The sequence below is a fragment of the Trichosurus vulpecula genome, chromosome 4, assembly GCF_011100635.1.
Source record: "Trichosurus vulpecula isolate mTriVul1 chromosome 4, mTriVul1.pri, whole genome shotgun sequence".
In the NCBI taxonomy this organism is placed as follows: domain Eukaryota; kingdom Metazoa; phylum Chordata; class Mammalia; order Diprotodontia; family Phalangeridae; genus Trichosurus; species Trichosurus vulpecula.
In genome coordinates this window covers 160,453,452-160,480,738 of record NC_050576.1, presented here as the reverse complement: position 1 = coordinate 160,480,738, position 27,287 = coordinate 160,453,452, and the positions used below count along the sequence as shown (strand labels likewise).

General features: G+C 41.2%; 1 protein-coding gene across 2 annotated transcripts; it reads left to right on the top strand.

Annotated features, from left to right (window-relative positions):
- Positions 1–21,494, top strand: LOC118846232 (death-associated protein kinase 2-like). 2 transcript variants are annotated; one of them, XM_036754540.1, is made up of 12 exons: positions 1–80; positions 688–831; positions 2,555–2,776; positions 3,783–3,921; positions 17,353–17,482; positions 18,138–18,186; positions 18,663–18,689; positions 19,128–19,280; positions 19,857–19,902; positions 20,118–20,207; positions 20,854–20,937; positions 21,199–21,494. In XM_036754540.1, exons 2-12 carry the CDS (start codon positions 770–772, stop codon positions 21,277–21,279), a joined length of 1,083 nt encoding a protein of 360 aa, XP_036610435.1. In that variant the 5' UTR covers positions 1–80; positions 688–769; the 3' UTR covers positions 21,280–21,494. The 2 variants fall into 2 exon arrangements, with proteins under 2 accessions (XP_036610435.1, XP_036610434.1); XM_036754539.1 differs by lacking the exon at positions 1–80 and adding an exon at positions 90–224.
- The last annotated feature ends 5,793 nt before the right edge of the window (positions 21,495–27,287 follow it).

Below are 27,287 nucleotides of genomic sequence, written 5' to 3'. Positions count from 1 at the left end.
GGGGGCGGGGCCGTTAGGCCTGTTTGCAAACCGGTGGCTGCTACGTTGGAGGCGGAGCCGGACCTGAGCCTGGGCCAGGAGTTCAGTGAGGGGGCGGGGTCTCTATGGAAGGAGGGGGAGCGACATAAATATGGGTGGGGGAGGGGCTGAGGGAGAGAAGAGCTGGAAAGGGCTGGAGGGCGGAGGGGAGAAGAGGGAGCGTCTGGGGGAGGCTTCGAAGCGCAGTAAGAAAAGGGGGCTGAGGGGCAGCTCTTTTGGGGAGGGGTTGATGGAGAGGTGGGGGAGGTGCAGCTGGGGAGGGGGCCGTGTGTGTGGAGGGGCGGTGTGGCGAGGAGGGCATCCTAGCATCATAGATTTAGAACAGACAGGACTAGCGGAGGTCAGATGTGGTGAGGACAGGGCAGTTTGGAGAGCGGGTCCACGAGAAAGGCCTGAGCCTTTGCCCGCCGGTGTGGGCAGTGCCAGCCAGTCTGGTGCCAGTCAGAGGGTTTTTCCTCTGGAGTTCGGCCATCCCGGGCCCAATGGTGATGCTTTCCAGTCCCCAGGATCCCAAATGAATTAGAGTTGAAAGCCCATCAGCGTGTCTTTATTATTTCCCTGTCTTTGTTTCTTGTGTTTGTCTGCACTTGCCCATTCGTGTTTGGGAGATGTTTGGGACTGTGGGCAAGCTGTGCCCTTTCTCCCCAGGCTGATCTGGGTAGTCCGAAGGATGCTGGAGTATCTGTGACAGAAGCAGACGGTGTGCTTGTGGACTGGAACCCCCGGTACCATGGCCCTAACCCATCCAACCAATGTGGAGGAGCTGTATGAGCTGCAGGATAAACTGGGCAGGTGAAATGGGCTTTGAGGCTGGTGCCCTGTCCCTGGGCCAAGCTGGGAAAGAGGATGTCTGGCTTCCTGGCTGGAAACCCAGCTTCTTGGGTTCTGTCATGGGTGACCCTTGTCTTGCTGTTGTTTCTCTGTTCTTCCAGCCTTAATTGTTCCCCTACTCTCCACCCCACTCAGTGAACTACTCACTGGACCCTGCAAATAGGCTGTGCTTATTTTCTACTTGGTGTTTGTACTTCTGCTGGAGTGGATGAATATATGAATGTCCTCCCTTATCCCTAACCCCCTCTACTTATCTAAGATATTAGTTTGAACTACTTCAGGCTCCAACACCTTTTTCTTTACCACCTTGTCCTGAAGTTAACTTCTCACTTCTTTTGCTCTCCTAGAAAACTTACCTTCTACAATGCTCATTTGGTACTAAGCACATTTACTGCCCTATATTAGTTATATTTTTGTATGTAAAAAGGTTATTCGAAAACACTAAGGTAGTTTCAAGAAGTGAACTTTATAACAAGTCAGGTAATTGTTCCAAATATTGCAACAAATGATTATTTTTCTACATAATCTTATAAATTCAAACACTTGCTATAACATAGTATGATAGTTCCCCAACAGACTGAACGAATCTTGAGGACAGGATAATGCCTCATATGTCTTTATCCCTTACAGACTCTAGCCTAGCATAGGACTATGTACAATCAATTGTTGAATGAATTATGAGTGATTGTTGGAAGATGAAGGATCGGACCTCAGAATTTTTCCTCTGATTGGGACTCCTGGTCTTCTAGGTCTTCTGCTTGAACCCAGCTTCTGATCTATAGCAGGTTCTCTGCACAGGGTAACTCTGCACAGACACGAACTAAATACTTGTTAGTTGATTGGTCTGGCTCTATTGCCACCAGATCCCTGACTTCCTCCTCTTTCTCTGGCCCCCAACTTGGATAGTCAGATATTTAAATCTTCCCCCCCTCCAAAAAATAGGTGCTTTGGAGTGATTAGACTTGGCACTTGGACCCCAGATTGTCTCCTTTCATCTTCTCTGCTGCATTCTGTGGTGACCTTTAGGAGGTCACGTGGTGCTACATTGCCCTTTGGACGTTGCATTTATTTATTCAATAAGTAAACCAATGTCTAGGTATAGAACTTTGACTATAGTAAGTGCTTAAAGGTTGTTGAATTGATTACTGAGTGCACTATACTCTGTGGACACAAGTTTATAAAATTATAGCACATCAAAACTGAAGCTGAGAGACCCAAAGGGTTTAAGTGACTGCCCCAAGGTCATACAGCTAGTTAGCGGCAAAACAAGCTATAGAAATCTGACCTCTTTGATTGACTTCTAGTTCATTATCAGAGGCATAAAACATGATACCTGCCCTCAAGGAACCTGCAAGCTGGTAGGTACTATAAGATGTGCACAAATAACTATAGTACAAGGCAGTATACAAGTGCCTTGTGAGTGTTACAACAAAAGGAATTGAGTGGAAGGAGGGCAAGTTTCTTGCTAGGAAAAGTAGAGATGTCTGAATGAAGGAAGTAACATCTAAGTTGGACCTTGAAAGATGGCTAGAATTTTTTTTTTGGATAGTTATAAAAAGGAAGGAAGGGCATTCCAGGTAGATGGAACTGCTCGAGCAAAGGCAAGAAAGCCCAAGAGTACATTTGAGAAACATTGATTAGACCACTTTGGTGCCTCTTGCCCCACCCTTTCTTACCCCTTCAGTGGGCACTTTGCGACCGTTTGGCGATGCCGGGAGCGTTCCTCAGGAAGGTCTTATGCAGCCAAATTCATCAAGATGCGTAGGAGGAAAGGGAGCCGACTGGGGATAGAACGTGAAGTGGTAAATCGAGAGGTGGAAATCCTGCAGCAGCTGCAACACCCTCACATCATGAAGCTGCATGACATCTTCATCTGCCAGGTCCAGATGGTGCTGGTGTTGGAGTTGTGAGTGTCCTGGGGGTGGGAGGCATACTTCTCCAAATGGGGGGAAGCCTGAGGGATCTTAAAGAGGACTCAGGGATCTTAAGGGCCTGAGGAGATAATAAGATCCTTGAGAAGTTTATGAAGAGGCTTTTGGGGATCAGAGAAGGAATTAGAATCCTGGTAGATTTTGAAGGGAGAACCAGGTTTTGTAGGTATAAGATAGAGGTTCCCAAACTTATTTGGCCCACTGCCCCCTTTTAAATGATGCATCTTAAATTTAATAATTTATTGTAAATCTGTGGGGTTTTTCCTGCATTGAAATTTTGATGATGGAACATTGTGTCATGTAACTGTATAGTATCATATTGTAAACAAGTAATTACAGGCACATATTCCTGCCAACTCATGCTGAACCTCCTGACAACTCTTCACCAGCTTGCTTGCCAACACTTGCTCGTTAAGACCTGTTGGTGGACTTGACCACTGATAGGTTATAACTTGCATTTGTTTATTTGGAAAATAATGTAATCACTATGACTTTAACTCTGTTATACAACAGATGCAACATGTACAGTTTTTCAAAATTTTCTTCTCTTCTTTCATTATACTTTCACTGCCCCTTTATTTTTATTCAATGACCCCCAATTACACCCAAGGCTACTACCCCTCCATCTTTTCAGTGCCCTCCAGGGGGTGATACTGCCTACTTTGGGAACCTCTGGATAAGGAGAGAATGAGGAGGGAAGGGATAAAAGGAGAGTAAAGAGAGATCTTGGAGGGAGGTTCTAGTAGTTTGAGGAGGAGAAGTGAGGAATTTGGATCCAGGAATATTCCAAGGAAGAATAAAGGATCCTTGAAGTCAAGGGTATTAAAGGAACCGAGGGGATCTTAAAAAAAATTAGAAATGGCTAGGTCTTAGAAGGAATTTGGAATCCTGGTTTTCAAAGGAAACTTATAGAATACTGGGGGCATGAGGAGGTCTTGTGAAGTCTAGTTTAATCCCTGCTTGTATTCTTTCTTCCTGCAGGATACAGGGAGGGGAATTTTTCGACTTTGTGGCTGAGAAGGAGTCATTGTCAGAGCCTGAAGCTTCAGACTTCTTGTTACAACTTCTGGATGGATTGGTTTATATGCATTCCTTGAACATCTGCCACTTTGACCTCAAGGTAGTGACCCCTGGTGGCCTTATGTAACCCTACAGGCGTCTTGGATTAGAGGCCATTTTCTCCAAGTTAAAAAGTTTATTCAGCATTCATTCATTTATGTCACTTTCTTGTTCAAAAATGTTCTGTGGCTTTCTGTTGAGCTCCTAGGATCATATATTTAGAGTTGGGAGGGACCTTGGAGGTTATCTGTGTATTGTTTATATGATTAGATGCAAATTCTTCATACTAACATTGAAGATTCTCCACAATCTACATGCAACCACTTTTTCAAATACTATTTTACATACTCTTGTTCGCACACTCTTAAGTTCTGGTCACATTGACCCACTATTGATTCCTTGATGTCAGTTCCCTGATCTTGTTCTTCCATCTGCTTTCTTTGTTCATTGGTTCAGATCATACTGCAACTGAAAGGAACTCTTCTCATCTCTGCCTGTCCCACTTTTCTTTGTACCACCTCTTCTGTGATACCTTCCCCTATCCTTCCAGTGAAAAGTAGTGTCTTTTCCCCAATTTTTTTAGATCACTCTGTCCAGATTTCTCTTTTGCCCTATCATACCCTAATGAATTATAAATTCTTTGAAGGAAGGAACTACTCACTTAGTACAATACTTTGCACATAGTAGGAGCTGCTTAAGAAATGGTATTCATTTGAATTGGATTCAACAAAATTTTTGAATGCCTGCTATATTCAAGGGAAAATGATAGGTGCCATGCTGTTCAGGATATAATCCTTATCTTGAGTTGTTTTATAATTTGGCTGCATTAGAACAAGAATTCTTAACATTTTTTATGTCATAGTCCCTTGCAGTCTGGTTAAACCTATGGATCCCTTCCCAAAATGATGTTTTTAAGTATTTGAAGAAAATGCTAAATTTCAATTTGGAGACTAGTAGAAATAGAAATATGATTTCTTTCCTATCCAAGTTCATGGAACCCTTTAAGTCTGTGCACAGACCCCAGGTTAAGAACTTCTGGGCTAAAAAATCTCTAAGATTCCTGACAACTTAACCTTCTGTCACATTGCCTTGTACATATTGGGTGCTTAATAATTGTTAACTTGAGTTATGATTTGTGATCTAGGCAGTGAAGACATATCTACATTACTAGACTTTGTGTGTTAAGTATAATAATATAAGTGACTGTTAAGGTGAATGCTATTGAAATACAAAGGAGGGAAGCCTTATTTTGCTGAAGGTTATTAAGGAAGGCTTCATGGAAGAGCATTTGAACTCGATGTAAGTTGCTAAGAGACAGATTTAGGCTTAATAAAGGGAAAAACTTCCTCAAGAACTAGAGCCCTCTGAATGTGAAATAGGCTACCTTGGAAGGTAATAGTTTTCTTCTCTTTAAAAGAAGGTTGTATGATTACATATTGGGCATGTTGTAGAAGTGATTCCTGCTCAGGTATGGGTTGGACAACATGTCCTCTGAGGTCCTTTTCTACTCTGAGGTTATGTTATTCTGAGTCTTGGCAGATAGTTAGGAATTTGGTAGATAAAAATCACAGGAAGAGCACTCCAGGTAGAGGAAGCAACATGAGCAAAGATGTAGGAATGGCAAATCTAGAGACTTTAGAAGATGAAGGAGATTTATCTATGATATCTAAGATACTACATGAGATGATATATAAAATGAGATTTATGGACTGTGCTTTAAAATAAAGGAATAATATACTCTTAGTATGGGATATTGTATACTTAATGAGTGCTGGTAAAATATATATTGCCTAGATTTCAGATCTGATCAAGAATGCTTTTAAACTGAAAAGGGTGAGAGAAAACTGCCTACAGTATAAACCAGCTATGACAGAGAATAAATAGCAGCCGCAACATAGGAGATAATCAAGCAAACATTGTCTACATTTTAGTACAGAGTTCCAGTAACTCAAAGGAGAGAAAATCTAAGAAAGGTTCCAGCAGTAAAATCCATGGCATCGGAAATCTGAGCACAAATATATAAAATATGGGCAAAAATAAGGGAAGCTAGACGTACTAATGTGAGGAAGCCTATTTGATCTCATAAGTCATATCACCAAGCTTGTTGGGATAGGACTAATGGCTGTAATAGGGGGCTATGGAAGGGAATATATTTCTGATACTTCAATCAATTATGAGTTCATTAATATGGGTACTTCTTCCAGTGTGCAGATTGTACAACATTCATACCTTCCTGTCATATGTAACTCTTGTCCATTTTGTTCCATAAATCCTTCGTGGGAGGTCTGCTCTAAATGTTAGAGGTCTTCTAGCTCTTTTGACACTATGAGAGTACCAGTGTGGCACTTAAGAAATCCACCTTTTAAAAGAAAGTTTTATCAATGCCTTTTGTTTTTAAAATCAATCTCATTTCCAGACATATGTACCCCTGAATACCCAGTGAAGCTATCCTTGTAACAGAAAAAAGGAACTGAACAAAATGAATGATACAGTGACTATGTCTGATAGTGTATGCAGTATTCTGCACCCATAGTCCTCTGACCTCTATAAAGAAGTGGGGGAGGTACATTTCTTCATCTCTTTTCCAGGGCCAAGATTAATCATACTAAAAAGACTTCAGCTTTAAACTGTTCATCTATTACCTTTTGCTTCTGATGTATGACTAGCCCACCTATTTCTGAACATATATCTCCTAAATCATATATTTTATGCCATTTATTTCATTAAACTAATCACTGATAATATATTGCAATTTAGTAGTCCATGATTCTCAATCATAGAGCATCATTGAAAGAATATTGGTGTTTTAAAATGGATTTTTATTTCAGGGAACAACTTGGAATCATAGGAATGTTGCAGTTTCCCAAAAGCAATCTAGCTTATAGTCTTCCTGCAGTTCGGTTTTGGGCTTAGCTCATGGTTTGTTTGTAGTGTTTGCCCAAGATATAGGTACTGATGAATCAAATCAGTAAGCTCTGTTCAACTCACTGTTTTTATCCACTTGGCTTTTCCTATGTGGATTGTTAGTTTAAACCTTTGAGTAGTTGTAGATCTCACTTAGGAGGCTCTGTGGTATTGTAAGGCTGGATAAAATCAACACAATAATTTGAGTAGGTTGGACTAGATGACCTCTAATGTCCCTTCCAGTTCTAAATCTATGATCCTGTAATCCACCAACAGGAGCATCTGGAGGACGTAACAATCTGTAGGGAATACCTTTTCCATTTGGATTCTGCACTAGACATCTTCCATGACAGTCGCAAACACCTTTGGTGAGCATATGTCTCCCTTTTTTATGTCTTGCTCGATATTGATAATCAGCATCATCAAACAAAATTCTCTATTTTTGCACCTATCAAGGAATCAACATGGTGCGGAATAGAGCCTCTTAAGACTGCATTTTGATCTACTAAGTCAAATGCTTTTATTTAAAACACTCCACAAACAATAAGCACAGTGGGAGCTTGTTTTTTCTACACTTTTTAGTCAATTGCATCACTTTGAAGAATGTGCTTTGTGGTAGTGTTGTTTGCAATAATCTACCTGTTCTCTTCTCATATTTTCATCAAGGAAACTTTTGATACATATGTAGATCATTCTCCTAAAATTTTATAGAGATAATAAACTGGGTATTTAGGTATAATAGTTACTGCTGTCCTCTCAGTCACCATTTTGGGGTAGTAATACTGTCTGTGATTCCACCCCCCCCAGTTGTTTGCTATCTTCCCTTCTTGACAATATCTTCAGATAGCTTGAGAATCGATACCTCAATGCCCTCAAAACTGTATCTCCTCCAGCACAAATTTCCTCTATCTATACTTGGTCTAGTCCATGTTATTCTTTCCTGTCTTTGTCCTAGTTTAGTGTCATTCCCATTTCCTTTTTTTTTTTTAGTACACCAGAGGTTGAAATATTAGAGTCTAAAGATTTAGGTGATCTTGGCATAGTGCGTAGAGAGGAAGACTTCCCTTCAAGTCCTACTTCTTACGTATAATGGTTGTGTGACCCTGGGTATGTCCACTTAAACTCTTAGTGCCTCAGACAACTCTCTTAAGATGTTTGGTTTAAGGAAGCAGCATGGTGCAGTGGAATGAACACTGATCCATGGCCTGGGTTCAAATCCTGACCCTGATGGTAAGGTGCTTAATCTCCCCATGTTTTAGTTTCCTTATCTGTAAAATGAGAGGGCTGAACTAAATGCCAGTGAAGTCTGTTCCAGCTTTATACTTATGATGTCACTGTCATTGATGAAGAAAATTGTCAGCTACAGAAATCTGACAGATTTGATTTATTTTTCATCTGTTGTCCTTCCATTTTCATCTTTAAAAAACTAGTTGACCTGGTATAGTCTTCTTAATTGGGTCTCACATCCAGCTTTCTGCAATGGAAAAGTATACCATACTCATTTGTTCATTCAGTAAACATTTATTAAGTGCCTACTATGAACCAGATATTGTGCTAAGTACTGGATAAGAGTGCGTAAGTGAAAGAACAGTGGCATTATATAATAAGAAGGTATACTTATGTGATGAAATCATGGAAGAGGATGGGCACACATGTTGGAGAGTATTTAGGTAAAGATAAACAGAGGGAGGAACAGAAGTGATATTGTCTTGCTGGTATTTCATAGACCAAATATATAGGAGGAAATAGATGAGGAATTTAAGAACCAAATCATAAACTTACCCTGGAGGCATGACATAGTAGTGATAGTAGACTTCAGTTATTCATATATGTTCCAAGAATAGAGCAGCTGATAAATTCTTGGATTGTCTAAATGATAATTTTAATCTACAAAATGTAGAGAAAGCAATACAGAGGGCTCATGTTTGCTACCTGATTCTGACCAACAAGGAAGAATTGGTTACTGAAATAAAAATTATGGGATCCTGGGGGATGTATGACCACTGTATCTGAGACTTTATGGTAGGGAAGGAGAGGAAAGTTGGGTACATTCTAAAGCTGAGTACAGCTGGGTACCCTAGATTTGGGGCAAACATTTCAAACGTTCAGAGAAAGTATTGGTAGGAATTATAACTTAAAATTCTACTGGAAAAGTAAGTCCAAGAAGGATAGGATGCTTTCAAGAATGAAATTCTTAAGATAGAAACTATTCTGATAAGGAAGAAAAGGGGAACTGCCTAAAGGCTCCAATTTGTTTACAGACAGAACTCATAAACCAACTTAGATTTTAAAAAGAAATATATAGATAACAGAGTAAAAGGAAGCATCGTAGCTCAACTCTCCTCCCCACTGCCTGGCCCAATCCTTAGCACCATATGACTTAAAACCCTTGGTGCCATTACTCAGAGCTGGATCCTAGAGAAGGAGAGACATTGGACTTAGCCACCAGGCTAAAGAGAAGAGCTTTAGCACAGCTCCAAAGAAAAAAGCCTCAGTATGTGTTGCCAGGAAGAAAAGGGCCTCATTTTTGGATGAGGGTTGACCTTGGACTATGGGTTAAAGGAAGAGGCTTCAACTCAGTTTTATCTCCAAAGGAGGGGAGACCTCAAAACTCAAAATGAGTAACCAAAAAAAAAAAAGACAAAGAGCTATTATGATGCTGGAAATGCCCAACACACAACTCTAGAAGAAGAAAATAACTTCAAAATACCTAGAAGCAGACCTCAAAGGGAAACACAGTTTGCCCACAAGATTAGTTAGAAATAAAATGAAAGCAATAAAAGAATTAGAAAAGAAAAGATAACTATGGAAAAGAGTGTAAAGAGAAGCAATAGCTTAATACTAGAGGTACAAAACCTTACCCAGGTAACGGATTCCTTAAAAGTTAGAACAGACCAAATAGAAGTTAATGACTCTAGGATACAACAAGAAATGTTAAAACGAAAAGATTTTTAAAAAGAAAATATAAGGTATCTCATAGAAAAAAACAACTGACCTGGAAAACAGATCAAGGAGAGATAGCTTAAGAGTCACTGGACTATGGGAGCAGCTAGGTAGTTCAATGGCTAGAGAACTGGCCCTGGAGTCCAGAGGATCTGAGTTCAAATCTGGCCTCAGACGCTAGCTATGTGACCCTGGGAAAGTCACTTAACCCTGATTGCTTCCCACCCAAAAAAAGAAGAATCACTGGACTACTTGAAGGCCACCAACAAAAAATTAGCCTGGATATGATATTTCAATAAATCATGGAATAAAATTGCCTAGAGATATTCAAACAAGAAGGGAAGGTGAAGACAGAAAGAATCCATAAATCACTTCCTGAAAGAAATCCCAAAATGAAAACTTCCAGGAATATCATTGCCAAAATGCCAAGCATCCAAATCAAAGAAAAAAATACTGGAAGCAACCAGAAAGAAAGAATTAAATTACCAAGGAACTACAGTCAGGATCACACAAGATTTAGCAGCTACCACTATAAAGGAGTAGGAAGTGTGATATTCCAAAAGTCAAAAGACAATGATCTACAACCAAGAATAACATACTCAGCAAAAACAAACAAACAAAAAACCTGTCAAAACCCCATAATTCTACAAAGGAAAAAAATTTCCTGCAATGAAGTATAGGAATTCCAAGAAATCCTGAGGGAAAGACCAGGATGGAACAGAAACTTTAAAATAAGAACATGGGAACCAAGAGAAATCTTAAGGTCCTTTCTGATCACTTTTATTTGCCTTCTTAAGTTTTTGTTTTAGGATTTCTTAAACTATTTGCATTTTAATGGGAGCAAGGAATGATAGGAGAATCCTTTCAGAACCCTAATGTTGTCAGGGGTCATAGAAGGAGTCAAATGAGATAGAGGGACTGGTTTTTATCATGTTTTGATGATTTGGAAGAATGGAGAGAAAGAAAAAAGGAGAAGAAAGATAGGTGAACTTATTTCACCCAATCAAGGTGTGCAAGTAGAAGTCTATACAAAAATAGAAGAGTGAAGGTGGGAATGGGTGATGCTTGAACCTCATTTTCATCTGAACTAGTCAAAAGAGAGTAGAACACACATAAGAGTTTGCTGTAGAAATGCATTCAACTCAACAGGAAACAGGAGAGAAGAGGAAGAGGAGAAAGGGGAATATAAGAAGGATGGTAGATGCAGGAAGGGGTTAGTCATAAGCAAAACAAACCCTAAACTTGGAAGGGGGGTGAAGGATCATGAAGAGCAGTTAGAAAGAAATAAAGAGGATGTGAAATGAAGGAATGAGAGTGGGGAGCAACAAGAGGGAAAAATCGAATAGCATGGAGGGAAATAAACAATTAACAATCATAACTGTGAATGTGAATGGGATGAACTCACCCATAAAATGGAAAAGGATTAGAAAGCAGAATCTAACACGTTGTTTACAAGATGCACACTTGAAACATAAAGAGAGAGTTAAAAAAAGTGCTTAGGGCAAAGATATATTATGCCTCAGCTGAATTATAGAAAGCAAGGATAGCAGTCCTGATTTCAGTCAATGCACAAAAAAGTAGATAAAAGAGATAATTTATTTTATAATTTATTATAAAAGAGACAATTCATTATGTAACATGTGTACACCAAATGGCATATCATCTTAATACTTAAAGGAAAAGCTAAATGAGCTAGAGGAAGAAACAGATAGTAAAACGATAATAATGGTGAACCTTGGTATGCCCTTCATGGACTTAGACAATTCTAACAACAAAAAAAACGAGAAAGAAATTAAGAGCTTGAATAGAATTTTAGAAAGGTTGGATATGATATATGTCTGGTCATTACTGAATGGGAATAGAAAGGACTATACACATTTCTTTTTGTTGTTGTTGAGGGGGGAAGGCAGGGCAATTGGTGTTAAGTGACTTGCCCAAGGTCACACAGCTAGGAAGCGTGTCAAGTGTCCGAGGCCGGATTTGAACTCAGGTCCTCCTGACTCCAGGGCCGATGCTCTATTCACTGCATCACCTAGCTGCCCCAGCTATACATGTTTCTCAGCTGTTTATAACAGTTCTACAAAAAATACCCAGTAGGGCAAATCACAAATGCAGAAAAACAGTAATATCAAGAACACATCTTAATGATGGCATAATAAAAATCATGTTAGATAAAGAACCATTGAAGAAAAGTAAATGTCAATGAGAGACTAAATAACAATCTTAAAGAATTGGTGGGCTAAAGAACAAATTATAGAAATGATAATTTCATTAAAGATAATAACAACATTACCAACATTTTTGAGATACAGCCAAAGCAATTTTAGGGAAATTTTAGGGAAATTTAAGGGAAATTTTACAATCTAAACACTTTCACCAATAAAAGAAAGAGTAAATCAATGAATTGAGCGTACAACTAGAAAAAAAATCTAGCAAACCAGTAAATTAACCCCACCTGATTAAAAACCAAAATAGAAGTAGAAAAAAAGATTAACAAAATTGAAAGAAAAATTACATTAATAAAACTAGGAGATATTTTAAAAAGGCAAATAGATGAGCCATTAGCTAATTTGATTTAAATAAAGCCAGACTAATCAGTATCAAAAATGAAAAAGGTGGCAAAAGGGGGGGGTGGAGCCAAGATGGCAGCTGGAAAGCAGGGACTTGCCTAGGGCTGTCCCCCAGGACCCTCCAAACACCAATAAAAAATGGCTGTGAACAAATTATAGACCTGCAGAACCCACAAAATAACAGAGGGAAGCAGGTCTCCAGCCCAGGACAGCCTGGATGGTTGTTGGGTAAGGTCTATCATGCATAGAGCTGGGAGCGGAGCAGAACCCAGAGTGGGCTGTACCCAGACCAACCAGACTGGGAGCCAGGCAGAACAGACCCTAGTGCCCTGAATCAGTGAGCTGTGGCAGTTACCAGACTTTTCAACCCACAAACACCAAAGACAACAGAGAAGGTTAGTGGGAAAAGCTATGGGGACAGAGTGAAAGGAGTTTGTGGTTCAGTCACTGCCCAGAGGCAGCAGGGGTGGTGTAGCTACAGAACCCTGTGTTCTGGTGGGAGGAATTAAGTGGCAGATAAGAGTGGGAGTGTAGAGCCTGCTTAAGATCTGAGTCTGGTCTGGGTTGGTGTTTCTTGGGGGAGGAGGGGCACTGGTGTGGCAGAGCTTGCTGTATAGAAATAGCTCTGAAAACAACAGTGCATATCCTCAAGCTTGGAACAAAGTACTTTCTACAAGCAGTCATACCCTGGCGAAAAACTCAAGGGTCAAGTAGTTGGCTGGGAACATGGCCAGGCAGCGAAAATGGACTGAGATTCAGATTCAGACTTTGGAATCTTTCTTTGGTGACAAAGAAGACCAAAACATACATCCAGAAGAAGTCAACAAATTCAAAGAGCCTGCATCAAAAGCCTCCAAGAAAGACATGGACTGGTCTCAGGCCATGGAAGAGCTCAAAAAGGATTTGGCAAAGCAAGTTAGAGAAGTAGAGGAAAAATTGGGAAGAGAAATGAGAATGATGCAAGAAAACCATGAAAAACAAGTCAATGACTTGCTAAAGGAGACCCAAAAAAATACTGAAGAAAACACCTTTAAAAAATAGACTTAACTCAAATGGCAAAGGAGCTCCAAAAAGCCAATGAGAAGAATGCCTTGAAAGGCAGAATTAGCCAAATGGAAAAGGAGGTCCAAAAGACCACTGAAGAAAATACTACCTTAAAAATTAGATTGGAGCAAGTGGAAGCTAGTGACTTTATGAGAAATCAAGATATAAAACAGAACCAAAGGAATGAAAAAATGGAAGACGATGTGAAATATCTCATTGGAAAAACCACTGACCTGGAAAATAGATCCAGGAGAGATAATTTAAAAATAAGGCCTACCTGAAAGCAATGATCAAAAAAAGAGCCTAGATATCTTTCAAGAAATTATCAAGGAGAACTGCCCTGATATTCTAAAGCCAGAGGGTAAAATAGAAATTGAAAGAATCCACTGATTGCCTCCTGAAAAAGATCCCCAAAAGAAAACTCCTAGGAATATTGTGGCCAGATTCCAGAGATCAAGGAGAAAATACTGCAAGCAGCCAGAAAGAAACAATTTGAGTATTGTGGAAACATAATCAGAATAACCCAAGATCCAGCAGCTTCTACATTAAGGGATGGAAGGGCTTGGAATATGATATTCTGGAGGTCAATGGAGCTAGGATTAAAACCAAGAATCACCTACCCAGCAAAACTGAGTATCATGCTGCAAGGCAAAATATGGATTTTCAATAAAATAGAGGACTTTCAAGCTTTCTCAGTGAAAAGACCAGAGCTGAATAGAAAATTTGACTTTCAAAAACAAGAATCAAGAGAAGCATGAAAAGGTAAACAAGAAAGAGAAATTGCAAGGGACTTACTAAAGTTGAACTGTTTTGTTCACATTCCTACATGGAAAGATGATGTGTATAATTCATGAGACCTCAATATTAGAATAGCTGAAGGGAATATATATATATATATATATATATATATATATATATATATACACACACACACACACACACACACACACACACATATATATATATACATACATACACATATACATGCGTGCACACACACACATATATATATATACAGAGGGCACAGGATGAGTTGAATATGAAGGGATGATATCTAAAAAAATAAAATCAAATTAAGGGATGAGAGAGGAATATATTGAGAGAGGGAGAAAGGGAGAGATAGAATGGGGTAAATTATCTCGCATAAAAGTGGCAAGAAAAATCAGTTCTCTTGGGAGGGAAGAGGGGGCAGGTGAGGGGGAATGAGTGAATCTTGCTCTCATTGGATTTGACCTGAGAAGGGAATAACATACACATTCAATTGGGTATCTTACCCCACAGGAAAGAAGGAGGAAGGAGATAAAAAGGGGGGGATGATAGAAAGGAGGGCAGATGGGGGAGGAGGTAATCAAAAGCAAACACTTTTGAAAAGGGACAGGGTCAAGGGAGAAAATTGGATAAAGTGGGACAGGATAGGAGGGAGCAAAATGCAGTTAGTCTTTCCCAACATGAGTGTTGCGGAAGGGTTTTGCATAATGATATACAGGTGGCCTATGTTGAATTGCTTGCCTTCTTAGGGAGGGTGGGTAGGGAGGGAAGAGGGGAGAGAAGTTGGAACTCAAAGTTTTAAAAGAAGATATTAAAAAAAAGTTTTTGCATGCAAGTAGGAAACAAGATATACAGGCAATGGGGCATAGAAATCTATCTTGCCCTACAAGAAAGTAAGGGAAAAGGGAATGGTGGGGAGTGGGGTGACAGAAGGGAGGGCTGACTGGGGAATGGGGCAATCAGAATATATGCCATCTGGGAGTGGGGGGGAGGGTAGAAATGAGGAGTAAATTTGTAATTCAAACTCTTGTGAAAATTAATGCTGAAAACTAAAAATATTAAATAAATAAATAATGATTTAAAAGCAAACAAACAAACAAAAAAACAAAAATGAAAAGGTGCATTCCCAACCAATGAAGAAGTGAAAATTTTTTTTAGAAACTTTCTATCAATTTTATGCCAATAAGACTATCTAAATAAAATGGATGAATTCAGTATTTACAAAAATATAAAATGCCCAGATTAATAAAACAGGAAATAGAGGACATAAATAACTGAATCTTAGAAAAAGAAATTGAAGAAGCTATAAATGAACTCCCCAAAAGGTGGAAAAAATACCCTAGGACCAGATGGATTTACAGGTGAATTCCAGCAAACATTCAAGAAAGAGCAATTCTGGTATTACACAAACTGTTTGAAAAAAAGAGAAAGAAAGAAAAAAGAAAAATAAAGAGTCCTATAAAACTCGTTCTATGACACAAGTAGGATCTTCATTTCTAAACTGGGGGAGTCAAAACAAGGAAAACTATAGACCGATATCCCTATTGAACACTAAAGCAAAAATTTTTTATAAAATCTTAGCAAAGAGGCTACCATGTTATATCACAAAGATGATACACAGTAATCAGATTGGCTTTATACTAGGAATGCAGGATTGGTTTTATATTAGGAAAATCGTAAGCATAATTGGCCATATTGATAATAAAACAAAATAATTTGATTGTCAATGGAATGTCAGCTTTCTGTTGTATTTTTGGCAAAGTATAACACTCATTTCTGTTAAAAAGCACTAGAAGCCGAAAGAATAATTGGACCTTTCCTTAACATGGTATATATTATATATAGCATTATTTGTATTGAAGATAAAGTAGAGTTGTTTCCTGTAAGATTAGGCATGAAGGAATGATGTTCCTGATCAACCACTTCTATTTGGCACAATGCTGTATCAATAGGACAATGAGAACTTGAAGGCATAAGCATAGGCATTGAAGAAAAAATATGATTTTGCAGGAGATATGATACTGTACTTAGAGAACCCTAGAGAGTCAACTGAAAATTAATTGAAACAGTTTCAGCAAAGTTCCAGGTTAAAAAATAATCTTTACGAATCACCAGCATTTCTGTATAATACAATAAAACCTAGCAGGAAAATAGAGAAAAATAAATTCCATTTAAAACAACTGCAGAATGTATAAAATACTTGAGAGTTTCACTACCAACATATAGGAATCATATGACTCAACTAAAAAACACTATTTGCAAAAATACAGATGTAAATAATTAGAGAAATATTAATTGTTTCAGGGATAAGCTGAAGCACTATAAAAATGATACTAAATTTACTCATCCGGTGCCATAACAATCAAACTATCATTACTTTATAGGAATTGTGTTACTTTAATAAAATTAGAAAAAATAACAAAATTAGTCTGAAGGAACAAAAGGTTGAGAATCTCAAAGGAAATAATGAGGAAAAGTGTGAAGGAAGGGGACCTAGTAGCACCAGATCTCAAATTATGCTATAAAGTAGTAATAATCAAAACAAGTCGTTATGATGAAAATAAAAAATAGATAACTCAATAAAAAAGATTAGTGTTCAATAAACCCAAAGACCTTTTCTACTGGGGTAAGGACTCATTATTTGACAACTACTGCTAGGAAAACTGGACAGCAGTCTGGCAGAAATTCTATTAAGACTATACCTCACATCATATGCCAAGATAAATTCCCAATGTACATGTGACCTAGTTGTAAAAAATTAAATGACAAATTAGAGGAACAAGGAAGAAATTACTTTTCAGATCTATGGATAGGGGAAGACTTTGTGACTAAAGAATAGAGAGGATCTCAAAAGATAAAGTGGACAATTTTCATTACATAAAATTAAAAAAGATTTGCATAAACAAATCCAATATAGCTAAGACTAAAAGGAAAAGAGATAATTGGAGGGAAAAAACCTTTGCAGTAAATTGTTAAAAGTCTCATTTCCAAGATAAATAAGAAACTGATTTCAAATTTTTACTGGAGTCCCCAGTTGATAAATGGTCAAAGGACATGAACAGGCAGTTCTCAAGGAAAGAATACCATGCTATTTATAGGTATATGAAAACATGCTCTAAATTGCCAATAATTAGAGAAATGTAAATTAAAATCTGAGGGTATACTCCACATCCATTAGATTGACAAAGCTAACAAATGTTGGAAGGTTATTGGTAATACAGGAGCTGAGAGCTGGCCAAGAATTTCTTTTTCCCTCTCCCTAGCCTGAGAACATCATGCTACAGCAGAAAGATGTTATTAAACCTAAGATCAAGATAATTGGCTTCGGGATGGCCCAGAAAATTGAGAAAAACATGTACCTCAACAGTCGGTGTGGGCTTCCAGAGTATGTTGGTAGGTAAAGAGACTGGGTTCTAGGATCTCAGAATCTCCATTTTAGCTCTCCCTTCAAATTCCCAGAGCCTATTTGTCTGCAACTTACCAAGTTTTGGCTAGTTAGACCTTCCTGAGGTCATCTCAGCCATTTCCTTGCCTTTCATCAAGGTGTCCTCTCCCTTAGCCCCTTGTCTTATTGCAGTGATTTTTGGTTTTGTTTTTTAGGAAAAGTTCACCTTCCTCAATCTTTAGTCTTCTACTTCTTCTACATTACTAGGAGCTCATTTCCACTGAGTGATGAATGCCAGTGGGGCTTCTTCCTTTAACAGTTTTCTTATTCCACCATTCATGTCTTCCCCAGCTTTATAGCCACCATCTCTGCTTACTGCAGTTCCAGCCCTTCTGTATCTTCCCTCCACCAGATATTTTTACTCCACTTCCCTAAAGAAACATCTTAACCCTCTTGACCCTATACGGCCCCCTCCCCCATTCCCTCCCAGTCGCTGCTCCTTCCTCCTTCCCACAAATCTTCCTCTGCGTAGGAATTCCAGACTGGGACTTGCCAGGGCTTCATAGCCTAGGTACTCAGGAGCCCAGCTGCAGGGCGGAGTGGGAACCAGGCGTGGAGGACACCACCCTGGGTTCCCTCAGGATGAGCGTTTTCCCCTTTCAGCTCCAGAGGTGATCAAGTTGGAACCTCTCACTGTTGTTGCAGATATGTGGTGAGGATTGTGGGGTAGGAGGAAAGGGGTTGAGGAAGGAGCTGGGGAGGATGAAGGGAGGGTACTGGGATCTCTTCTGCTTGGAAGGCTCCTCTCTCACTGGCTGTTTTTCTGAACTTTTTCTTTAGTCCTTTTTTTCTCCCTCTCTCTTTTCCTAGATCTGATTCTTTGTCACACCCTTCCCCTCCTCACCCCAGTTCTCTCCTCCCAGTTTTTCTCTTTCTCTTCCAACTTTGGTTTCATTTCCTGTTCTTCTCCCCTCTCTCCCTTTTCTCTCTCTCCTTTCCCCTCCTTTCCCCTTCCCGCTCTCTACCTATGTCTCCATGTTTCTTTGCTCTGTCTTTCCAGCCTTTCCATGTTGTGTCTTTCTCCCCAGTATTTGAAATTGGGATCTGTGGCATGAGGAGGTAGGGAGAATAAATTAGATCTTAAGTAGTCACCTCTCACTGAACCAGCCCCCCCCCCTTTTATTCTAGGAGTGTTGGTGTCATTACCTATATCCTGTGAGTACCTCCTCCCCACTGCCCCACTACCACTACCACACACCAGAGGGCTGCCTTCCCTCCAACCCCTTCTCCCATGGAGCTGAGAGTAAAGGGGCTGGGGAACCTGGGGTGTCTTTCCAACAGTCAGCATGGTCAAGAGAAACCCTGATTCCCTGGAGGGAGATTGGGATGGCACTGGAGGGAGGATATACTATTAGACTGGGAATGGGCAAAGGAAGAGGTGATGGGGGAGGGGCTTTAGCATCTCCATAGGCAGTATTACAAGCCTGAGGTGAATTGGTTTGGGTCCTAGATTGGACTAGATGGCCTTTGAGCCCTGTCTAACTCTGAGATTCTATGAATTGGACCCAGCTTTCTGGGCTCCTGGGGGAAGGTTTGATCATTCCCTTTCCCCTGATGTACCCACTCTGAATGCCCACTCTGTGGACCCCACAGGCTCAGCGGCATATCCCCTTTCCAGGGCGAAACAGAAAACGATGTTGCCAACAACATTATCAAAGGCACTATTGAATATGAGGACACATGCTTCAGTTCCACATCAGCCATAGCCAAGGACTTCATCGGCCAGCTGCTGGTTATTAACCCCAAGTATCCAATGAGCACCTACCCTTGAAATTCTCCTCCACCCCTCCATTCTTTCTACCAATTGTATGTCTCAATCCTTTTGCTCTAATCTCAGCCACTGCCTTATTTCCTTTGCCTGTTCCCACCTCCAAAGCCTGAGTGATCTACAGTCTCTAGAATAGATAAAAGGGTACTATGGAAAAAACACTGGATTTGGAATCAGGATCTGGGTTCAAATCCTGACTTTTACCAGTTACAAATTATCAACTTGGATGACTTTGAGCAAGTCACTTAATCTTTAACTAGTTCTTTAACTGGAAAATGAGGAAATTGGATTAGATGATATATAAAGTCTGTTCCTGCTCTAAATCCTATAGTCCTTTCACAGAGGGGAGGGAATAAGGCTGGGTGGAGAGAAATTAAGGCCATTCCTTCAGGGAGTGACCTGAGAATAGACTTGGAGATGAGGGTAGGCATAGAGGATAATGAGGATAGGGAGAGGAAAGGGGCAGGTTTGCTTGACAGGAATGGAGAGTACTAAGAAATGATGGGGGCAGGGACCTACCGGGGCTGTGCCAACCTTATCTGTCTGCTTGGCAGGGAACGGATGACATCATCTCAAGCTCTCCTTCACCCATGGATTAAGGTATTGCACATGAGATTGTGGGTTCATTATTTACCCTGAAAACCCAGGGCCATGCCGTGCCAACCTAAAGAGGCATGTGGGGTGAGACTCCTCAGTCTCCAGGCTGGAGCACTGAAGATCTGGATCAGCGGGCAAGAGAGGTGAACACATGTTAGGCTAGGCTGCCTTCTGGTTAGAAGGACAGCTAGATGAGATATCACCCATTGTGTTCTTAGCCTCTGACCATCAAACAGGAGAGGAATCGAGACTGCTCGTTTAGCAACATCACTAACTTCCGCAAGTTCAATTCTCAGCGTAAGTGGAAGGTGAGCTATACAGATACCTGGTTTCCCTTTGTGAGCTTAGCCTCTGGGACTTTGGGATTTCAGCTCAGGTCCCAGATTCATGAAATTCCAGTCTCATGGTTGGAAAGATCATACATAGGACCATAGGAATTAGAGCTGGAAGGACTTGAGATCATCTAGGCCACTGCTTTCATTTTTACAGATGAAAAACAAAGGACCAGAGAAGTTAAGTGACTTGCCCAAAGTTGCACAGTCAGCTAGCAAAGCCAGTTTGAGTCCTCTACCTCTAAATCCAGTGCTTTTCCCATTAACCAGCTACCTCTAACATGAGACCTCAAAGGTCATTTTGTATCTGATGAGGAATTTGTCCAGGGTGGCAAAGAATTATCCTCTCTAGAGGTGGGCATGGGAATAATGCTAATATATCACATTAAGGTTTACAAAACACTTCTATAACAACCCTGTGAGGCAGTGCAAGTATTAGCCACTCTTTACAGACAAGCAAATGGACTCAGAGAGGTTGTGACTTGCCTATGGCCACACAGTTAAATGTTGCATCTGAGCTCTGAACCCAGGTTTCCTGGCTCAAAATCCAGTACTGCACTATATGATAATAGTGGAGTGGAGTTGGTAGAGGCCCTGACCTCCCTCTTTTTACCCACTCTAGCTGTCCTGCCACATGATCACCCCCTGCAGTCACTTCTGTGGAATGAATATGCTCTATCACCAAACCAAGGAGAATGAGGAACTGGTGAGATATGCCGCCCCCCCAACCTCTCTACATGTTTTCCTACCACTCCCCTCTAGCCTTCTTGTTTTCTGTGAGCTGTCTGACCCCTGAGCTTGCCTGTGTATCCACATCTATGTACACTTGAACCACATGGACTTGGCCCCAGTTGAACCCTATACTAGAGTGGTCCAACATGGCAGGGATAGAGCCTTCCTGAGCACTAGGGAGGGGGAGCTCTGGCATGACCCCACAGTCAGGTCATCTTTGCCTCTCTTACTCCAGAGAGCCTGTGAGAGTGACCAAGAGGAATCCACAATGCCCTCTGCCTCCCTTCTTCGCCGAAGACACAGCAGCTACTCCTGAGCCTGGAAAGCAGGGATGGGTGGAGGAGAGCACTCCAGCTGGCTAATATGCTCTTTGCCTGGTTGGAGGGAGTAAAGGGCTGTGCCGGGGTAATGGGAAGGGACATGCTGTTACTCTTTGCTTCTATACCCCATGCCTCTTCCTTTCCATACTCCACCCCTCCTCTCCAGCTTCAGTTTTTTTTCACTCAACATGAAGCTAATATTCTCCCAGTGACTCTGTATTCTCTTTGAATCTTGGGGGTGAGGGTGGGGAGAAGTGGGAAGGAAGTTGAAGGATGGGTCTTTCTCCTTCTCCCCTGAGGTGGTTGTACTGTTAGGTGGGGAAGCAGCATGTGGCTTGGATCTGGAGTTAAAGGACCTGGGTTTCAATCCCAAATTCATGGCATGTGAATGTTCGGCAAATGTTTGCCATTTAGAAACTTTGGGACCTGGGGAAAATCAATGAACCTCTCTGGTCCTCAATTTCCCTATCTAAAAGGAAAGGAATTAGATTAAATGACCTCTGAGATCCCTTCCAGCTCTAAATCTGTTATCCTGACTCTTCCAGGCCAAACTATAAAGTATTTCCATACCATAGTGCCATTCAAGCTCTCAACTTGGTGAGGTAGGCAGGACAGGTATTATCACTGCCATTTCACAGATGAGTGGACCAAGGCTTTAAGAGGAGAAATGGCCCAGTGCCTCACAGCTAGTAGGCAGCAGAGATAGAACTAGAAACCCAGGCTTTCTAATGGCTCCACCTTACCCACCACCCTCCCCCTTAAGGAGCTTATATGAGCAAGTGTGTGCGTATGTAGTAGAGTACTTTGCCCACTGAACAGTTGTATGTGTCTCAGGGATAGCCTGGAATATCCTCTGTTTACTTTTTGTGTTGTGTTTCATAATCAATAATAATTAGGAGACATAGGAAAAGGCAACTATTAACTTGCTTTATGAACTAAGAAAATTAAGTCATCCGGTCAACTAGCATTTATTGAGCACCTACTATGTGTTTGGTTCTTTGTAAGCTTCCTCATTTGTGAAATGAGGAGATGGTATCCAGTTCTGCTACTTATTACCTTTTGATTCTGGGCAAGCCTCTCTCTTATCTTTAAAATTGAATTTAACTCTCAGCTCTGAAACCTAGGATTCTGTCGTCTCTTAGTTTGCTTCTAGCTCATCCGTCGCTCTATGGAATCCTTCCCACTTATTGGAACTGCAGTTTCCAGACTGGCCATTAAGGGTCACTGTTGCTTCAGCAACTGGAGGCAGTCAGCGGGTGGTCAGGGAGTCATACTTCTCTTAAGGCCTAGTACCATCCTACAAATCAGTTCAACTCAGCAAGCACTTAATAAATGTCTGCTATGTGCCAGGCACTGTGCTGAGCACTGGGGCAAAACACAGACAAAATGAAAAACAATACCTGCCCTGACAGAGCTTACCCTCTACAGTGTGGCAGCACAGCGCCTGGTGCATCAGTGCTTAGGGGCTGCTGGTTGTTTGGTTGAATCAATGGAATATTATATGAATAAACAAAAGATGTCTGATTTCCCCTGGAAGACGCTCCAACACTAACAAAGATTGCAGCAGTCTATAAACTAGTAGCTAAGTCCTAGGCAACTGCCTGAAGCACATAGAGGGTAGTGACTAGCCTAGGGTCACATAGCTAGTGTCAAAGGCAAGGAAGGTTTTCTTGACTATAACCCTAGCACATTTTCCACTATGCCATGCTGCCTCTATAATTTTTACATAGATAAGTAAATACAAGTTAACCAGGAGACTTCCCATAGGAGGTGGCACTCAAATTGAACCTTGAAGGAAGTTAGAGATTTCAGTTGGCAGCTGGGTGGCGCAGTGGAAAGATTGTTGGACCTGGGGTCAGGAAGACCTGAGTTCAAATGTGTATTAGCTGTGTGACCGTAGGCAGGTCACTTAATTCCATTTGCCTCAGTTTCATATAAAATGAGCTGGAGAAGGAAATGGCAAACACTCCAGTGTCTTTGCTGAGAAAACCCCAAATGGGGTAACGAAGAGTTGGATACAACTGAACAACAACAAAGGATTCTAAGAAGCAGCAGATGAAAAGAAAGCGTATTTCAGGCATAAGAGGAAGTTTACACAAATGTGAAGAGGTAGGAAATAAAATACCAAGTTCAGGAAAGTCCAGGTTGGGTGGAATGTAGAGTACATGAAAGAGTAAAGTATCTTGAAAGGTAGGCTAGAGCTAAATTAAATGCAAAATTGAGAATTTTTGTATTTTATGTTAAGGGCAGTGGTAAACCACTGAGATTCTTGAGCAGTTGTGTTGCTGTGTCTACGCTTTAGGGAGATTATTTTGGATGCTGTGTAGAGGATGGTTTGCAAAGCTGAGAAACCAGAAGCAGGGAGACTAGGAGGCCTTTGCAGTAGTCCAAGTAAGGGATGATAAGGGCCTAACCTATGATGGTGTTTATGTGAATGACAAGAAGGAGGAGGATGGGTGAGATGCTGTGGAAGTAGAAGTGAGAAGACTTGGTAACTGATTGGATACGGGATGAGGAGTGAGAGGGGTGAAGAGCCAAAATGACTTCAAGGTGGTCAACCTGATTGATTAGAAGGATGGTAGTATCCTCAATAGAAATAGGGAAATTTGGAGAAGGACAGCTTAGAGGGGGGAATGTATGAATGAAGAAGAGCACCTACTATGTGCTAATCACTGTGGTAGGTGCTGGTGCTACAAAGACAAAAATCAGTACCTTCCCTAAAGGAACTTATATTCTAAGGAAGAGACAGCATATGTGGTAGCCAGTGAAGGGAGCTTTTATTTGAGGAAATGCAGGAACAGTGAGTAAAGCCATCTGCTAATTCATTTCCATGCCTTTTCCAGAAGCAGTGATAGGTAATATTCACTGGGTCACCGTACTAAGAGCAAGAGGTAGAAAGTATATATATAAGATGAGGTGGGTATTTGTGGCAGCAGGGTATATGCCAAGATATGTACCAAGATCTTTCGGGTATGTGGTTTCGAAGCATGATCTAGGGCCAGCTAGATGTAGCTCTTTGGGAAAATTTCCACTTACTGGACAAGCCCAGCTCCAGGGCAGGGTTCCACACTAAATGTATTAGTCCACCCAGGAAGGGAGTCGTGGTCTCTGGTTCAGATGGGTCTGTTCCAGATGAGGAGTAAGGACCATGGCAGGGCAGAGGGCAAGATAATGAGTTCTGGTTTGGTTCTGTGGAGTTTTTAAAGATACCTTTGGAACATCCAGGAGGATGTAAGTGATGCAAGGCTTGAACTCAGGAGAGAGATGTGGGCTGGGTATGTAGATCTGGGAGTCATTTGCATAGAAATTATAGTTGAATCAATGGGAGCTGGTGAGATCACCAATAAAGGGTATAGAAAAAGAAAAGGGGACCCAAGACACATCCTTAGGGGACATTTATTATGGGGGGACATGGATGATGATCTAGCAAAAGAGATTTAGGAGCAGCCAAACAGGCAGGAAAGGAGCAGGCTTTGTGCCCAGGGAGGAAAGGATTTCCAGAATGAAGGTTGGGCAACAGTGTCAAATGATGCACAGAGATGTTTTTTTAATAGTTGAGGAAAGACCATGAGATTTAGCAACAGAATCAGAGTTAGAGACCAATGGTAACTTGGAGATCACAGGTGGTAAGGTTAGATAGCAAGGGACTTAAAAGTGAGGAAGTCAAGGCTATGACAGGAATCCAAAGGATTTGTTCTGTGAAGTTTGGATTTAGTCAAAGGGCCACACCTGAGGACCTAGAGGGCCATATGTGGCCTTGAGGCTGAAGGTCCCCCACCCCTGGCTATGAGCATTTGGTGACTTTTTCTGGAGGTTTGACTGTGTAAGATGAAATCTAAACCCTAAGGTAATAGTAGAGGGGATGACAGGGTTAGGTTAAGGTTTTTGAAGAATGAGGAAGAAGTGAGCAGCAGGAAAGAAGACAGTAGATATGGGGAGACTGAAGATGTGAGATTGAAAGATGAGTGGGAGTCAAACCGAATGCCCTTTGGAGTTATGTATTGAAGATAATTAAGATGCCCCCTAACAGTAGGACATACACGATAAATTCTATTTCCAGTAGTGGGAATGGATTACAGTTATCCCTTCCATGCTGTGGCGGGGAAGGGTGGGGCAGGGCAGGAGAGAGAAGAAGGGGGCGGGAGTTGGTGCCCTCTTGATCTGGAAAATTTGAGTAAAATTTTTTTGACTCTCCCTTTGTCCCAGAGAAGTCTGATTTTTTTCTTTTTCTTTTATGGGTTGTTTACAGTATTAAGAGATAAAGTATGTTGATACTGTATAATACTATATTTATATTTCATGCATTGCTGAGTTTCTAAACTTTTTCTGTGTTGTCTGCTGGCCTCTTTCACGTGTTGTCTGTGGCTTCTGCAAAACTCCCCCCAATGTCCTATTTAATTTCTTATGCTGTTATATATCAAAACCATAGTGGGGAAAGTCAAGATGTGGAAGGGTCTGCATTGAACCTATTACTGGTCCGCCCAGGTAGGTAACAGAAATTTTTGAGATAGCTATTTGGGGTTAGAAATATGTGGGCTTTTGACATGAACACGGAAGGGTTTTACACCTTATCCTTAGGGCATGTTGAATCCAGGCCATTTCCTGTGGGCTCCACCTTGCAGGAGATTGAACCAGGAGGGGAGAAATGGGGAAGAGTAGAATATAGGGGTTAGCTTTCCCCAGTTGGTGCTAAACAAAGCTTTAAGGCTTTTTACACATATTCAATCCCTCCCCCTCCACACGATAAGGAAAAGAATGGGACTGCCTTCTTTCATAGGCTCCCTATCCCTTTGTGCCATATTGCCCTTTTGTGACTTCTTTTCCCCTTCAAGTCTAACCTGGGTATTAATTTGAACTTGTTCTCACCTAAAGATATTGGGGGAGGATAGTAACTATGATTTGCTCCAAGCCCTGCAGCCCCTAAAGAGGCCTGGCGTAGGCCAGAACTATACACACCTTGGCCTTAGATCAAGCCTCTAATACGAAATAACTCAAACAATGCACATTTTTATAGCGGTTTTAAGGTTTATGAGGAGCTTTCCTCTCAGTGACCCTGAGGTCATTGGCAAGGTGTGTAAAACATTGTCATCCCTATTAAGAGATGAGGGGACTGTGACTCAAAAAATGGCCCAGGGCCACACAGTAAGTGCAGGTCTCTTGATGCCAAGACTGGGGGGTGCCTTCCACTGTCAGGTTTCCTTTAACCAGTAAGCAAATTGTTGGTGCCAGCACGAGTAGTTGACCCTATTCCCCGTTCCCTTTTCTCACTCGGGACATGCTGCCTCCTTGAAGCCTGAAGGAGGGCTGCGGTCTGGGGGGGGCCCTCGGGTGATGGGTGGGTGGCAGGATCTGTGTCAGGGGGTGCCAAGGAGCCCCTGCCCCCTCGGCTTTCAGGGCTGTGGTAGAGAGGAGACAAAAGGAAGGGCACAGCTCATCCTTGACTCCATCCAGAATCTGAACGTGCTGGCAGCGACTCATCGGCTCCCGTCTGCAGGAGACTGAGAGTCCAAGAAATGCCTTCTTTCCCAGCTAGGGGAAGGTAGACATGAGCCAGGCCACTTCTTGGGAAACTTTGAGATGAGGCTGGTTTGTGTTTTAGGGGCTGGGATATGCTGAAGATGGTGAAGGAGGAGGTTGAGTACAGGTTTGAGAGGCAGGATCATAGGTTTGATGGACTTGGTGATCACTTAGTATAATACCTTCATGTTCACATAGGAAACTGAGGCCCAAGAGTGGGACTTTGCAAGATCACATGGGTAGCAAGTAGATGCAAAAGTTACTTGGCTGTGCTTTGCTAGCATCTGAAAGCCCAGTTAGTATCACGATTATCATTTATCTGTCACAGGGCAACCCTAATTGCCTGTGGGAGGCTAGATGGTAGTAAAGCTTATTCTGTACTACTGCCAAAGCAGCGTCAGTTTAGGGTCCAGTGGAGGAGGATAGATAGCAAATTTATAGCATCATTAATGTATAAAGTGAACAACATGATAACCAAGACCCCCAG

Bases quoted from the DNA above. Each gene is read 5' to 3' on its own strand.
- LOC118846232 (XM_036754540.1), top strand. From the start codon at position 770: ATGGCCCTAACCCATCCAACCAATGTGGAGGAGCTGTATGAGCTGCAG. The intron at 18,187-18,662 runs GTGAGGATTGTG...CTTTTATTCTAG, and splicing joins ACTGTTGTTGCAGATATGTG to GAGTGTTGGTGTCATTACCT. The intron at 19,281-19,856 runs GTATCCAATGAG...TCTGCTTGGCAG, and splicing joins CTGCTGGTTATTAACCCCAA to GGAACGGATGACATCATCTC.